At 40.4% G+C, this 15575-nt stretch overlaps 1 protein-coding gene across 1 annotated transcript in view; it reads right to left on the bottom strand.

The window, feature by feature from the left end:
- Positions 1-13972, bottom strand: part of LOC109042555 (uncharacterized) — a 68725-nt gene extending 54753 nt beyond the window's left edge. Inside the window, exon 1 of the mRNA XM_072300161.1 lies at positions 13327-13972. Within this exon, the coding sequence (XP_072156262.1) occupies positions 13327-13374 (48 nt within the window). The 5' untranslated portion in view covers positions 13375-13972. The remainder of the gene's footprint in view (positions 1-13326) is intronic.
- Positions 13973-15575: the final 1603 nt, after the last annotated feature.

Below are 15575 nucleotides of genomic sequence, written 5' to 3' on the forward strand. Positions count from 1 at the left end.
CATTTAAACCTATGGTAAAGAATCGATTATTAAGGTGTTCGCTGCGAACATCCAGTTTATCGATCCTTTTCTATGCGTTTAAATGACATAACAATCGATATATCGCAATTCACGCTACGCCACTGGGTTTTAGCGTCACGTACTTGGTACACAGCCCCTAAGTGACCATACACTGTTCAACATCGAGGGGTGAAAGTCGCTGCTGGAGTCCATATAGCACCCAAAAACTCGGAATGATATGAATGCGAAGTGAAATTAGCACCATAAAAGCGTACGATACTCCGCAAAAAGAGTATATTCCGTTTTAAAATAGTGTAAGTCACTCCGTGAGGAGTTCAGATTACGCTCCGCATTCGCATTTCGGGTTTTTGGACGCTGCATAGACTCCGGCACTAAATTTCACTCCTCGATTTTTAACATTGTAAGCACTGATGAGGCCTTGTCTCCACGGGACGTTTTCATGGGATTTGTCCCAAGTTCGAATCGCAGGAATGAAACTTCTGGGATTTTTCCCAGTTACTGTCTCCACGGGACGGGGCTCATACAGTCCTGCGATTAGTTTGCGCGGGAAGATAAATTAGTTAAAGTCGAGTATTTAACCCGGATTAAAATAATAGTTGCACTCAATTGACCATTAGACACATTATTTTAACTGAACAAACATTAACAATGTAGTAATGAATAAAATATCAAACAATTCGTTTTCACTTCTACTCCTTCTCTCAGTGGGTCCTAGGGGTACAAGTACCATACTTGGTACTGGGAAAAATATTGATTAACTCAATATTTTTCCCAACTTCGTAAGTGGGATTTTTCCCTGGGACAAATCTCGTGAAACGGCTCGTGGAGACAAGGCCTAACTGAAAATTGCGACAATGTATGTAGCGGCTCATTGCAATTGTTGACCCTTGGTCACCACTTGAGACGCTTCCTCAGTTTGGCCACTGAGCGGCCCACCAGACGAGGCAAAACAGTCTCTCGAGGCGATGGGCCCAGGAAGCGAGGCGGTCTGGTCGGGCACCGATGACAAAAAACGGTCGGAAACACAGCGGGAAAAAGGGGAACAGTTAGTTTGTTGCTGATTGAGCCGTATTGGCGTATCGCGGAGAACACTCGAATTCAAGGAGTCAGCCATGTATAATGTGTTTACCCGAGTCCAGGTCTCTTCTTGTTTTCTGCGCCATCATTTTATCTCCCACCACGCTCCCTTATCCCGAGGAAGCAGTCTTCGGGTCTTTTTTCCACCAGGAGTCTTTTTTTGTGACTTCCCAAAAGAACTCCAGTAAATAGAAACGGAGTTCCCGTGATGTGCTCAGACTTGCATCTTAACATTCCTGACCTCCGTTAAGTTTTGTCGATGGCCGAACGGCAAAAGCATGTATATCTGTTTGCGACGTTGCTGACTTCCTGTCACATTTTATTTTTTCCTCGGAAAACTAGATGTCGTATACAGTGGCATGGCGTGAATTGCGATTTATCGATTGTTATGCCATTTAAACCTATGGTAAAGAATCGATTATTAAGGTGTTCGCTGCGAACACTCTATCTATCGATTCTTTTTCGTAGGTTTAAATGGCATAACAATCGATATATCGTAATTCACGCCACGCCACTGGTCGTATATCTTGAAAACCTCCTTGGTTTTCGTTTTCAATCAGTTTTCCGTTTTGCTTAATCCCAAAGTCAAATACATTGTCGGAATAGCCAAGCGAATCTGCACCTTTACATACACATTTTATCTTAGGAAAACTCGCTATGACTCTTTGAAAAATACTCTTGTACTTAAGATGAAATCACCACGTTTTGAAATTATGCGAAGGAATAAACAAAAGGTTTGCGTTTTCATGAGATTTATACATCAATAGGCAAGAGAGGTTCTTCTAAATCTTTACTAGCGGGATGCACAGAATGAAATCAAATCTTGTGCGGATTGTTTCCTAGACATTCAATTTATCTGCTTCTGCAATAAACTGTAAAGTTTGTAATCTGCCCAATTGTACATCCTGGGAATTGTATTTTCTTATCTTCTCCTTTGCATTCCTTCCATTTCTTCCTTTTTCTGTAGCGTGTTGACAAAAACCGATGGAGACTTGAACGAATGGGTAGGAAAAGAAGAGAAACTTCACTGAAAATCACGAGTCCTCACGAGAATGCAAGATCACGTGGATTACGTTTTGCAATTAGAAACTACTATATCTGACTGATTTTAGAAACGACATATTTGCTATAAGTATCTCTATGCAGAAAGGTGTTTTTTAATGAGATAGAATAGGCATATTCTTCATTGCAAAATGAATCCCTTATAGGATGGTACAATACGCCAGTACTTTTTTACTTACTTGCAATATTTGTACTTGCTCGCGGAACTGCGAGCAAAGGTAATTGGTACAGTCTAAAAAACTAAATTAGAAAACCCCTCTGATTCTTGTCGGTCGTTCATCCATGTTCACATGTACTCCGGTCGATGCAACTGCAACAACGAACGCTCCGAGCTGACGGCGCGTGGATACAACTATTCCACCTTATCGGTTGCCAATGTTGCATACGTAAATAATTGAAGGGGTTTTAAAACTCACCATTATCACAGGGTTTTTTTTTAAATTCCTTGCTTTTTCCCTGACTTTTAATTTTCTTTGCCTTACATTACCTGAATTACTGGTCTCTGCACAGGCGCAGAATCGCACAGGCCTGGGATCTAAACACGGCTAATATGAGCTACTACTCAACGAAATGAACCATCCCAACATGATTCTCAAAGTAGGGTCAGAAACGACACATTGTTGTTTTGTACTTACGTAGCTTTTTGGTGAATTCAATCCCTATTCTTAATCGGGATTATTCATGAAGGTTTCATGCCAGTGTCATAAATTGACCACTTGTCATAGTACGAATTTAAGCATTCTCATACGCATTTCTCAACCAAAATTTCACGTCAAATGCGATTCGCGCAATAAAAATCACTGAGACAATTCCCAACTAAGATATTAACGGGAAATTAAAGTCATAGTTTTTGGAGTTGAGGGATCGTTGTTTTGTTACAGTTTTTTTTTTAACTCTAACTTAACAATGAAAAAACAACGTTTCTTAAACTCAAAATACCTGACTTTAGATGCATTTTTTTTCAGTGCTCTGTTTTTTCATGAGCGGGAGGTTTAAATTTACGGGTCAAGAAACATTGAATATCTTAGTTAGCAGTTAGTTTCAGTAATTTTCGTAACGCAAATCGTGTTTCTGCGTGAAATCTTGGTTCAGAAACATATATCCGAGAACTTCCAACTTGTACCGAATCTACTGGTCCATTTTGATGAACCGTTTTAAGAAAAGAGAGAGATTGGTGAGCATCCGTGAGGAAACCTATCACTGAAAAAAAAATCTCGGTGTATTTACTAAGAAAAGGGTAAAATTACCAAGAATTCAGGGTTCTATTTGATCCCAGTTTTTTCTTGGTAAAATTACCGTTTATGGAATTGGTAGTTTTACTGAAAAATCTCGGTAAAATTATTGAACTTTCTTGGTAATTTTACTGGACCTTGGTAAAAACGCCAATATTTTTTATCAACTATGGTAGAATTATCGAGATAAAATGGAAAAGTTACCGGGAATTGATTACCCATAAAAGTGGTATTCTTGCCTGAAAAAAACAGTAAAAATACCGGTATTTAGGTAAGCTTACCAGTCTGTCTTCGTAAGATTACCAATAATTGGTAAAAAAGTGAGATGGTAAAGGTACCAACGGACCTTGGTAAAAACGCTGAGAATTTTTTTTCAGTGTATACGGTCTGAGTCATTGGTCCTGGTGAAAAATCCGCCGGTTTCACACGAGCACTGTTGCTATAATTCAAATAACTGTCCACGATGAGACACCGCCGCCGCGACCACAACAGTGAGCACGGCACGAAAAAAGAGTGGACCGACACCAAAATTCGGAGGCTTCAATTGAGCGTAAACACAACGGCGACCAACGATATAGTCACGGTCAGTGCTTGCAAAACGTAAAAATTAGGTGAATTATTGTTCAATGCATAAGTCCAACCAATTAACCAATGTGTAATGGTTCTTCTTGACTCTTCGGCGCTTATATTTTTGGACAGCCACGATGGAGCCAGATTATGGAAAATTGAAAAACTGTTCTTTCGTCTCGCACGCGATGTGTTCTTTTGCGGCACTCCGGCAACAACGCCAAGACCCAAATATTCACCATTATGTTAGGTGGACCAACATTTTTAGACCGCCAAAAGAATTGTTTTGCATTGAAACCATTTTAATAACGTTTCCTATTAAACGAGTGCAAAAGATTTTGTATCTATTCACCAAATATTCACTCTTTTTTAATTGATTTTAGTGAAAATAGGAAATAGGTTAACTTTCAGGTAAGTTGGATCTTTTGTTTTTTTTTTCGATAGTATAATTTATAGTTTCGATTTGACCCAAATATATAAATCGAAAGTGGAAGAGTGATTCCTAATTGTACTAATGAAAAAAAACAGTCTTTTACACCCAATGCATATTTAAAAGGACAAAACCCATTGTTGCTGACTAAGAAGCATTGTCATTGACAATAAGCGCGCCACTTACTGGTATTTTCATGAGAGGGGAAGTTCACTTTTTGAGTGAGATTATTTGAATGGTGGAAGCATGGGGTAGGGGCAGGAAGTCCTTAAAAATCCCACAAAAATGTTTGTGAAATAAGCACCATTCGAGCAATGACAATTAAAGTTTTTCATGTTTTTAAAGATTTTGAGATTTTCTGGAACAATATTTAACACATTAATTCTTACTTTTCCCCGGCAACGAAGCAATCGATTCCAAATAATGGATTGAAATCGTTGTTTGAATTATAGTTTTTACAACCAACGAATAAGATTCTCTATCCTTGTACGGCTGGGTTTTATTTTAAGTTTGGGATCCTTATTAAGGTGGTTAGGGTTTTCTAATTAAGTCAGGAGAATTCATATCAATATTTTTTTTTAAATACTTGACAGAGTCATCGTGCAAATGACGTGTAATGAAAGCTGACGGAGGACGGTGCCGATAAATAGTTTATGATAGAAATAAAAAAATGAGGCAGAAAAAAGTGATGTCAAACTTTTGAAAATTCCGGAAGCAGCATAATACATTATACATTGGCGTAGCTAAGTCCTCTCCTAAGAGATTGCTGTGTATTTTGTACCGCATAAACTTGTAGGCTGACACCCCGCAATATTATCATCTGCCATCGAAACAGAGGAATGTCTGAGGTATGCTGACATGTGTCCACATTGAATATTTGTTTGTATGTTTCTCATTTGTTACATGCAAATTAAATTAATGACAGCAACTGAAAACCGATTCTACTGTATTTCAAAGTTGCCGGCTCACAAAACCCTTCGATGCTCCTTCCGTAAGTGAGTACAACAATTTAGTGAATCGCACGATAAATTTGGCAACATTCGCGCAAATATTTGGGTATTTTGCCCCACGGGTCGACAGGCGGTCTTTTTTGGCTCAAAATTGCGTCTTCAATTCCACGCATCACATTGAATAAATCGAGCGTTTTTCGGCATTAAGATGAAGCAAGTGTGGACAAGTGGATGAAAAATCGAGAGTAGATGTCTAAGGTACATATCAGGGGACATCATTCACCTAATTCCTGCTGTGACCGACTGTGATGTCATGCCAATCATTGGCGACACACATACTTGGCCCGCCCTATTGCCGTACTGCCAGAGGATCTTGAAATGCGCATTAATTATTTTCGTTGCAGAGTATATCTGATTTTGAAATTATCGAATTAAATGATATAATCTTTGTAAAGAAAATTTCTGGAGGCTCATGCAATTTGCTTTATAAGACACATCACCACACACTTCAAGAGCCGTTTATTAATGACGTCAGGTACTCAGAGGGGGAGAGGGTCGAGGATACCTTTGAAAAAGGGTCAGAGAGACCTAACATAGGGAGGGAGGGGTCAACAAATCGTTATTGCGGCTGCAGGACATACGCTCACTGACTTCGTTGCGTTTTTTAGAGCTAAGTGCAAGAATTACCCTCGTTTTTCACCACCAACTTTCCGGAAAATTCATATCTTTCAGAAACAGGCTTTTGGGGAAAATTTCGGTTTTCCGGAAAATTGGGGCCAGATAGAGGGAAATTAAGATCATTTTTGGATTCAGCAGCCAAACGGACATGGAGGAATGTGTCGCATGCCGGACGAATTTTCCCGTGGTTCCTAGGTAACAAGATTTTACCGGTAAAATAGCCTAATCTGCCATCAAATAATTAATTCGTTCTACATTTAAAAGGCTGGGACATTTTTTTCTTACCCAGAATTGGGATGAAGTTAAATAGCTCGGAAGAAATGAGAATAAGTGTAGAGATAAGCTTACTTCATTTTGCGATTGGGAATCATAATTTCTGGCTCCTCCGTAAAAACACGTATCTGCATGAAGGGAAACTAATGGTCATAATTTGTTTTTAAACTAAGCCAGAAATTGTAGTTCCTTATTTCAAAATGTAATCCAACTTGGAGTCCGAAATTAGATCAGGAAACTACGGGATATTTTGCGATAAGCTCTAGAGTAAGCCGAATTAATATGGGATGATCATGATAAACTTGAATAAAGCGGGTTGTTCCAGGATAAATTAGAAGTTATTAAAGTTCAACTATGTTGAAGTCTTTTATAATCTGCATTAAGTTTTACTGAGTTGCATTAGTTTAATTCAGTCATTAAGTGTGGCGAGTGAAACATGGCACCAACTACTAGGTTGACACCAGCATGGAGACTTTAACGCCAGAGTAGAAAAAACGCCGAGGCTCCGAGCCCGAAAAATAGCCGGAAAAACAGTATTCTGTCTCAAATATGATTTTTGCTAGCATCTCTGTCAAAAACGACCATGTTGGTAAGTAAAGCATGGCACTATGTTGACGTAAACTTGGCGACTCTAACCAATGGACCAATAGACAAGGTACACATTTAAGCATTCTCATACACGTTTCTTGATCAAAATTTAACGCAAAAAACGATTCACGCAACGAAAAAATCTACCTCCTAACTTACATATTCAATGTTTTTTGACGCGTGACTTTAAACCCCCACTCATGGAAAAGCAAAAGTATCCCTACGGGATGAAATTATGGCTACCTCAATTTCGGTGTTTCGGCCCAGCTGTTACACATTGTTAACACCTTGAACAACACAAGGCTGGAAAGGAACATTGCTTGATTAAAAAATCTACCAAAACCGTTGCAATGCGCGATTTGATTTAAGTAAACTCTTGTTTTCCTTGTGAGCGGGGATTTAAAATTTCCCATTACCAATGTAAAATAAAAACGTTACTTGATATCTTAGTTAGGAGTTGATTTTAGTAATTCTCGTTGCTCAAATTGTATTCTAAAATAAATTTTGGTGATGGAATGTGTACTAGAATGTTTAAATTCGTGACTAGTTAATTGCGGGCTGATTATTGAAATCGATTGACAAAGCTATAGACGTGGAAGCGGAATGGAGCGATTCTAAAGGTGGGAGCGGGTGATTGCAATGGACAAAGGAAGTAAGTAATAGACTGACTAAAGGCATCCGACAAGAGACCCTACAATAAATTAGTCCATCGTTTTTTCCCTGGTTTATAGCCTCCCATTTCAAACAATAAAATCACTCCATACTCCCTATGTTGTCTTTGTGTATCGTTTATGGTCTATCAATTTAAATAAGCAGTCCAATGCAAGCTGATTATTGAACTTAATGGACAAAGTGACAGACAAAAAAGAGAAAAGAAAATGGAGCGATATTATTGATTGAAACGGGTGAATGTTATAGACTTAGGAGGAAAATGATGGACTAACTATAGGGTCTCTCGTGGGTTAGCCGTTAGTTAGTCCATTACGTACCTCTTTCATTCATTGCAATTACCCGCTTCCACCGATAGGATCCTTCTATTTTCTCTTTGTCTTCTTTGTCTATCGCTTTGTCTATAGATTTCAATAATCAGCCGCTGGTCCATTGCTCAACTCGTCAGTTTAATCATTATCGAGCGACTCCAAGGGTTGACCGCCGAAAGTAAGTTTTACACTCTAAATGAGATAGCAATGCGAGGTTTCCAAAATATATTATCTCCGGTTGGAATCGTCCTGCGACGGAATTTTCCCGTGAGCGAGGAATGGACGAGGGTATCGACGTCATAGAGAGGTGACAACGACGCGGATGAGACTCCAAGTGTGCCCCGGTTTCCACGGGTTGTTTGAACAAGTATTGTATTTGGAGCGGGCGCGGAAAATTATACCGAGCAGAAAGTGGTTTGGCGAACAGCGCAGCTCGCAGGGCGACCACGTAGCAATGGAAACTTTGCCGCGTCCCGCGATGGGCCCGCGGAACTTAATTTGGTGCGGAAAAGTAATGCGTCCTCCGCCGCGTCGCGTCGTATGGTTCCCCGAACCTATCGCCGTTGTCAGATCGAGGGAAATTTTCATGATTTTTCCAACGCGAAACGGACGCATTTTAATTGAAACAGTCCAAAACCGCGGTGGCGTGCGCCTGGCCCAGCGCCGCGCCGTCCGTATCGCACTGATTGAAGTTGATCAGTACTTTAAACATTCGAAACACGTCAGTCATTCGCCCATTGCACTAGTTTCCCATCCATGAATTTTACCCTGCTCCGGAAAAACGCCGTATGAATCCTTGGATGTTGCCGAAGTTCTCCTCGTACACGGAGAAGAAAACTTCGTGCATGAGACCCGAAGTTGAGGTCATATGGATCTTTGAAGTTTCCGGGTCTCGCATCCGAAAACTTGAAGTCCAACTGCCGAAGTTCGGGTCAGACATCTGAAGTCCTTAGGTACATACCGAAGGGTTCGGGTCATACATCTGAAGTATCCGGTACATACCTAAGTACTTCAGATGTCTGACCCGAACTTCGGCAGTTGGACCTCAAGTTTTTGGATGTGTGATCCGAAAACTTCAGAGATCCACATGACCTCAACTTCGGGTCCCATGCACGAAGTTTTTTTCTCCGTATGAAGTATGAGTTTTCTGCGAACATTTTCTTTAGATTTTCAACAAATTTTATTCGTAGCATAATCCGGCGCCTCCATGGGCGGAACAAGGAACCTTATGTGATGGGAGGAAGCAGAATGACAGCATATCAAGGGAGATCTGGAGGGTATGGGAGGGTAAAAAAAGACACCCATCAAAGTACTGGGTCGAAAATACTAATAAATAATAGTTCGGACTTCGGAGGGATTTCTTCAGCTCGAAAGAGAGATACCTACTCTGGTAAGCCCTCTCGAGAAAACTTCGAAACATGAGTCGTCATAAAGATCATTTTGTGCTATTCTAACTGATTAGTTGATCAAAACACAATTTCAAAGCAAAAACATATAACCGACACATATTTTGCATAATTTCTAACATTTTCTGGAAAGGGCCAAGTAGATTTCTGGGAGAAGAGGGTAGCGGCTTCCCCAGCTCTCCTTACTTACACCTATGGACGCATCGGCCCTGATAAAATGATCTGATGACCTACAGAAAAATGCTGCTTATATTTGAGATTGTGAGAATATTGAAATTCAGCACTGAATCGTACATAGGTACCTTTGTTAGTATCAATTGGACGTATTTAAGCTAAAAAGAACTATGTGCATAGGTTTTGTGTGCGACATAGTTCTTTTTAGCATAGTATATACGTCCTTTTGATATGACCTATATGTTCCGATGCGTGTCAACTGATAGTATTTATTGAGGTGAAACTTTCGCGAGTAAAAATTACAAAAACAGGAACCATCTGCACATTCTTCCGTCCTGTTACTCACAGATTTCGAGCCATTTTTTAAGCGTTTTTCTTTAAAAAATAAAGTTCATATCCGAGAAAACTCGGCTACATTCGAATCTTCCTTCGGCATTCTTCCTTAGCGAGACGGAAATACCTTTGAACTCCAGCTGGTTTTCTGACGGTTGTCTAATGCTATTCTGCTGTCGGTTAAAACGCCCCACGAGCATGTACTCGACACAGTGAGTCAGTTACGCATAGCACAGAAGTGTGTTTCTGTGATTGAATTTGATAGCTGTCCCTATAGTAATATACGATCTGTTTAAAAGTCAAACTGCGCTATTTGACGGAATGCTCCCCTGGGCACACAGTGAAATGCGTCATTCTAAACCTTCGTTTTTTTTAGGAGTTCACCATTCCAGACAATACGTCGCTCCTCTGACGTAAGGGCGTATCTCTATATCCACATGAGCCCCAAAGAGCATTGATTCATATTTATAACAGGGCTCACTTGGAAATTGAGATACGCCCTTACGTCAATGGAGCGACGAATTGATGGGTGATCTAACGAGAAACTCTCTGTGGTATTCCGAAGAAAGCATACCAGTGGCTTTTCCATTTTCTTGCACACTCAGAAAGTGACTGTCAACTGTGCCGCCAAATTTTGGCGCGAAGTACGACTGACAAATTCTGCCACTTTAAGGAAAAACACCGTGTGAGCTTTTAGACGTTGCCAAATCTCCCGCGACAAAATGTTTATTTTTTAAGGAAGTTATGCATATGTATCCTTGAAATTTTAAGATATTATAGCTTAAATTGCGAACAAAATTGTCTGCACGATTGGAGAAAAAATATTCAGAATTTTTTCAGTGAGCTCCGATTTTATTGAAGGAAATGTATGTATCTAAGTCTGAAGGGTCATACGACGTTTTTCCATAGCACGGCAGAGTCGGCGATCGGGCCTCCAATTTTTGCCGGTTGCACTGCATGCGCAGACGACTTTGTTGACAGCCATTTTCTCAATACGTTGCCCTTACAGAGCGTAAAGATGCACATTAACTAATAATTTTGAGTCTTGGAGATGATTAGTCACAACTTCAACAAGCCTTTAACCAAAAATCTGGGTTTTGGACTGAAAATCAGGGCCGGATTAAGGGGAAGGGGGTGGCCACATGGGCCGCGGCCCATGGCGGCAAAATGAAGGGGGCGGCAAATTTTGCAATCTTTTTTAATGTAGGTATCAAAAAAAGAGAGGAAAAATCGGATTCAGAAAATAAATTACCAACGAGGAGAGACGACAAAATCTCTCATTTCCTGAGAGTAAAAGTATAGTAATTTCTAATTTTGTCGTCTTTCGGTGATACAAAGAGACAACACCTTTAGTTAGTCGAGTTAAGAGAGAAACCAAACACGCAATTTGACCTGGAACGGAGCGGCGCGGCGGTCGGCATAAAACGAATAGCGCCTATAAGACTGCATGAATACTTCACGCATTGCGTCAAACACACTGCGGTCGGCTTGAAACGCATAGCGCCTACAAGACTGCATGAATACTTCACGCATAGCTCCAACACAGTGCGGTCGGCGCGGCGGCAGCGGAAGGTAAAATCATTAACCACAATTATGTCTGTTCTTTCATAATTTGTTCGTTCGTTTTTTTTTAAATGGAAGGCCTTGTCCAAACAGGGATAGTTTTACGGAACTGAACTTTTGTCAGTGTTGACAGGGCTTTCACAAAAAATGTGCCCAACACAAGTAAACGCGTCTCGTACACCCCTCCCCCTCCCCCACCGGCACGTTCACTTGATGGTTTTTATAGATCGTATTCGACAGATCACACGGGTGAGATTATATTGACATCGATTGATTCAATATGTAACCACAGCCTCAAAAGTCAATTTAGAAATCTGAGGAAACGGGTCTTATGGATCGAATTTTTATTCTCTCGGGTACCAAATGGCAATGAAAAGTGAAATTGTTAGGAATTTTATCATTTTCAGCTTTTCCAAATTAAATCCTAAAATTTTTGTTTGAGGTTCTATTGTTTCGAACCAAACGATACATCGAGCCACTGTCGAATACGATCTATTGATGTTTCAAAACGAATGAGAAGGGGGCGAAATAATACATGCGGCCCATGGGCGGCAAGTAGGTAAATCCGACCCAGCTGAAAACATCAAACGGTCATGCCTCCAATTAGCTTTGAGACTTTTATCCGTTTTCTGTGTTAAAATGTTAATTCTATGAGCTGTGATACGAATTTTTCAATTTCGATTTTTCAGCACTGAAGCTCCCTTTCTCGTGCTTGTATAAATGTAAAACTCAATTTCTTAGAAGATCAAATGGATCCTTTGCTGAGAGCCACGTGAGGAAATTCCTCGGTGACCATCGTTTTTATGCAACTGCTAACTGATATCCAATGGCTGTTTGTCGTGAATTGTGCCGTGTGATTTTCCGTTACACTGTCAAAATTTTATCCATCTATTTAGTCCACACTGGAAAAAAAACACATTGGATCTTGAGTCCAGACTCTTAAAAACATCGACGAGAAAAAATATTCTTGATTCAATCAGATTAAAGCTTAAATCAAGAACCAAGCCTCTTACTTTGAGCGGATTTCCTTTTGATTTAAGCTTAAATCTGATTGAATCAAGAGTTCTTTTTCTTGTCAATGTTTTCAAGAGTCTGGACTCTAGATCCAATGTGTTTTTTTCCAGTGCATCACTTTGAAAGTACAATCCGGATTCCCTTAACCAAAGAATTACTAATTATATCTCAACATATTCGATACGTAACGTCACAATACCTCAAAGTGTCAGAAATGGTTCGATGGTTTTAAATATCTAATTGGGACCATAAGCTGAAATTGCCCTCGAAATTTCACGTTAAATTTCATGTAAAATTTTAATGAACTGTGAAAACACTACTGAAATTTCATGGAAAATAGCCTTAAAATTTAATTCATTGAAATTTCACCGGAAAATCTCATGAAATTTCAAATTCTTATTTTCCATAAAGTTGTCCGTATCGATAACCAAAGTGCGAAACCATGTATTTCCGTTTCCGACATTGCAGATTTCCTACCATACTTTGCTGTATCTTTGGAAAACTAGTCAACGTTATCTCTCGGAACTTTTCATGAGTTTTCCTCTCTTTCAACAGAATATTCTGTAAAAATTTCAAGTTCTAAAGAGGCCTTATTCCTCCTAAAAAAATGTACAATATGAAAATATAAAATATAACAGCTAAGCGAAAATTTTGAAACACCGCAATGGAAATACGTGTTTTTACACTTTGGCCATCGATATTTTCAATCTTAGACTATGAAACTTCGGTCAGCTTATGGTCCGAGAGCTCGATGGCATTTTGTGCCAAACTTGTGACAGAAGTTTCGACCACTTAAATCGATAGCCTTACATGCACTGACACTGGAAATTATTGGCCACGTTGTTGTGTGTGCCGTGCTAACAACGGACGGACAACGATTTTCCGTGTCAGCTCAGATTTAAGATGTCAAAACTTGTGTCCCGAGTTTGTCACATAATATCGTCTGGCTCTCAGACTTTTACTCGAAAATAACATTACCTGATAGAAGACAGTAGCCATGAGCATCAAAACAGTTTTCAGCTCCATCCTCTTGTAATTCGCACTCACTCGTTCTTCCAACACTTTCCCGTTATTTCTAACAATCTCTGTACATTAACATATCAAAACACACATCGTAAGGACACGGCCATACATCACCGCGCGATATTCAACCGGCTGCAATGCGTCACTCCTCGCATCTTACAGCGATACTTGACTTTCCGCTGAGGGAGCTTCAGAACCACTGATGGCACGTACTTCACAGTTAAACGAACCGAGATTCTGCAAGATCAGTCGAAGCGAGGCAAACTCTTGGAAACCTCGCAGAAGCACAATTTCCAAAGAGTCTTCGAAAAGACAGGAAGGCTAAACGAATAATTGTAAACTTTCGACGTCAAAATAATGCGCCTAATAAGACGCTTGTAAAAGTCTTTCCGGATGGTCAAAACGTGTCAATGTCGAGGATCCAAAAGTTCTCGGCGTGGCACGATACGCACTTGTAGGTTCCGTAATTTCCGCAAGTGCAATTAGAGGGTTGAAATAGGGTAGTTTGGCCTTGAAAAGAGGGGTGGTGGTGGCACGGACGTGGAAATGCGGGAAAACGCGGGACGTGACGTCTTGGGTTGGAGACGGGAGAGCACCGACTTCTGGCGGCTAAGACTCGCGACTGGGCCCTGGAAGATGCTTTGCCGGAGATGCGGCGGGCGAGTGTCCGGAAGTCATGGGCCAGCGCACATTCTACAGTTAGTGTGCAAGTAGATCAGGCCCCCTCTCGGAGGGGCCCGCCGGGGAGGGGGAGGGGGCGAAAACGGAAAAGCGCTTGTTTACATATCAGCACTGGGTCCGCCCGGAGAGCTCGTCGAAGCTTGGGCCCACCGCGCTCGTGTGCCCCGGGTCAGAATCAAGGTCAGGGAACTCCTTCGGTCTCGTGTCGCCGAGGTGTCAAGTTATTGTCGTCGGGGGCCCACGCGAAAACTTTCAACTTTGCTGGACTTTTCGTGTGCTTATTTTTTACCCCCTAAAGGAGAGTCGGATTCATTTTTTTTTTTATAAAAAACTTTTCTTTTTTTTTTTTTTTATTTTTTTTTTTTTTTTTTCAAAAACTTTTTTCGATCCTTTGACATGAAAAAAACATTATCTAGATCATCTTTAAATACTAAGAAAAACTTTGATTAATCATTTTGTTAAATAAACAAACTCTTAATTTAGCATTTTTTTATTAAAAAATCTGTATATAATATTTTTTTTTTCAAATCGAAATTGAGTTGCCCTCGAATCCACTATGAGCATGGTTACAGGAACACTTACTTGGTTAGTATGATTTGGTTCGCCGAAAAGACAACAACGGAATCGTGGTAGAACTTCAGCGCTAATTCCAAGAATAACTTCTATCTTTCTGCAAAAATTTCGGTCTACTCTTGAAAAATTGGAATTTTCCCCCAAGAATCGAGCGTTTCTGGGAAAAACTTGTGTTTCGGAAAACCGTTACAAGTATAGGGCAAATCAAGATCATTCGTGGCTGCTGAATCCATAAAGCACACGATTTTCTCCTATCTTGCACAGATTTTTCGATAAACTAGATTTCCCCGAAAAAGCTCGATTTGGGAGGGGGAACTCTTTCTTCGAGGAAAACCAAACTTATCCAACTAAACGGAGGTAATTTTCGGAATCAGCCTTAAAAATCTGTCAGGTTTGGGTATTCATTTTCAGTCTTAAAAAATTTCATTCGTTGGCCAATCTTATTTTTTCTCGGTGTGCCCCCACAAAAAATTTCTAGTTCTCTTGTTTCGGTCTTCCGAAAACTGATTGTTACGGTGAGTACCAATTCATGTGGCAACCAGGGTTGAAGAACGGCTGACGCCTCTCAAGTGTAATCTGCCACTCATCAGCTGATCGACAGGTGTTGCTGCAACTCGGCAAACGGTTCATCGGCAACTCAACGACTTAAGGACCGATTAAAGTAATAGCTCATTGCCGATGATAACGTCCAGTTCTGACAGAAGTAGATTTGCGGAACGTGGCATCGTTACCGCATACGGGAGGCTCAACGCTCGCCACACGATGTGGGTGTGTATACGAGGGAGATTTCCACTCCAACTTTCTGATGAAGATCTTGTCCTAATACAGCAGGCTGATTATTGCAATTGATAGACATAGTTATATAGTCATAAAAGACAAAAAGGAAATGGAGCGATCCTATTTGTTGAAAAAAGTGATTCTTGTAGACGAATGGAGGAAATGATGGACCA

The sequence above is a fragment of the Bemisia tabaci genome, chromosome 4 (assembly GCF_918797505.1).
Source record: "Bemisia tabaci chromosome 4, PGI_BMITA_v3".
In the NCBI taxonomy this organism is placed as follows: Eukaryota; Metazoa; Arthropoda; class Insecta; order Hemiptera; family Aleyrodidae; genus Bemisia; species Bemisia tabaci.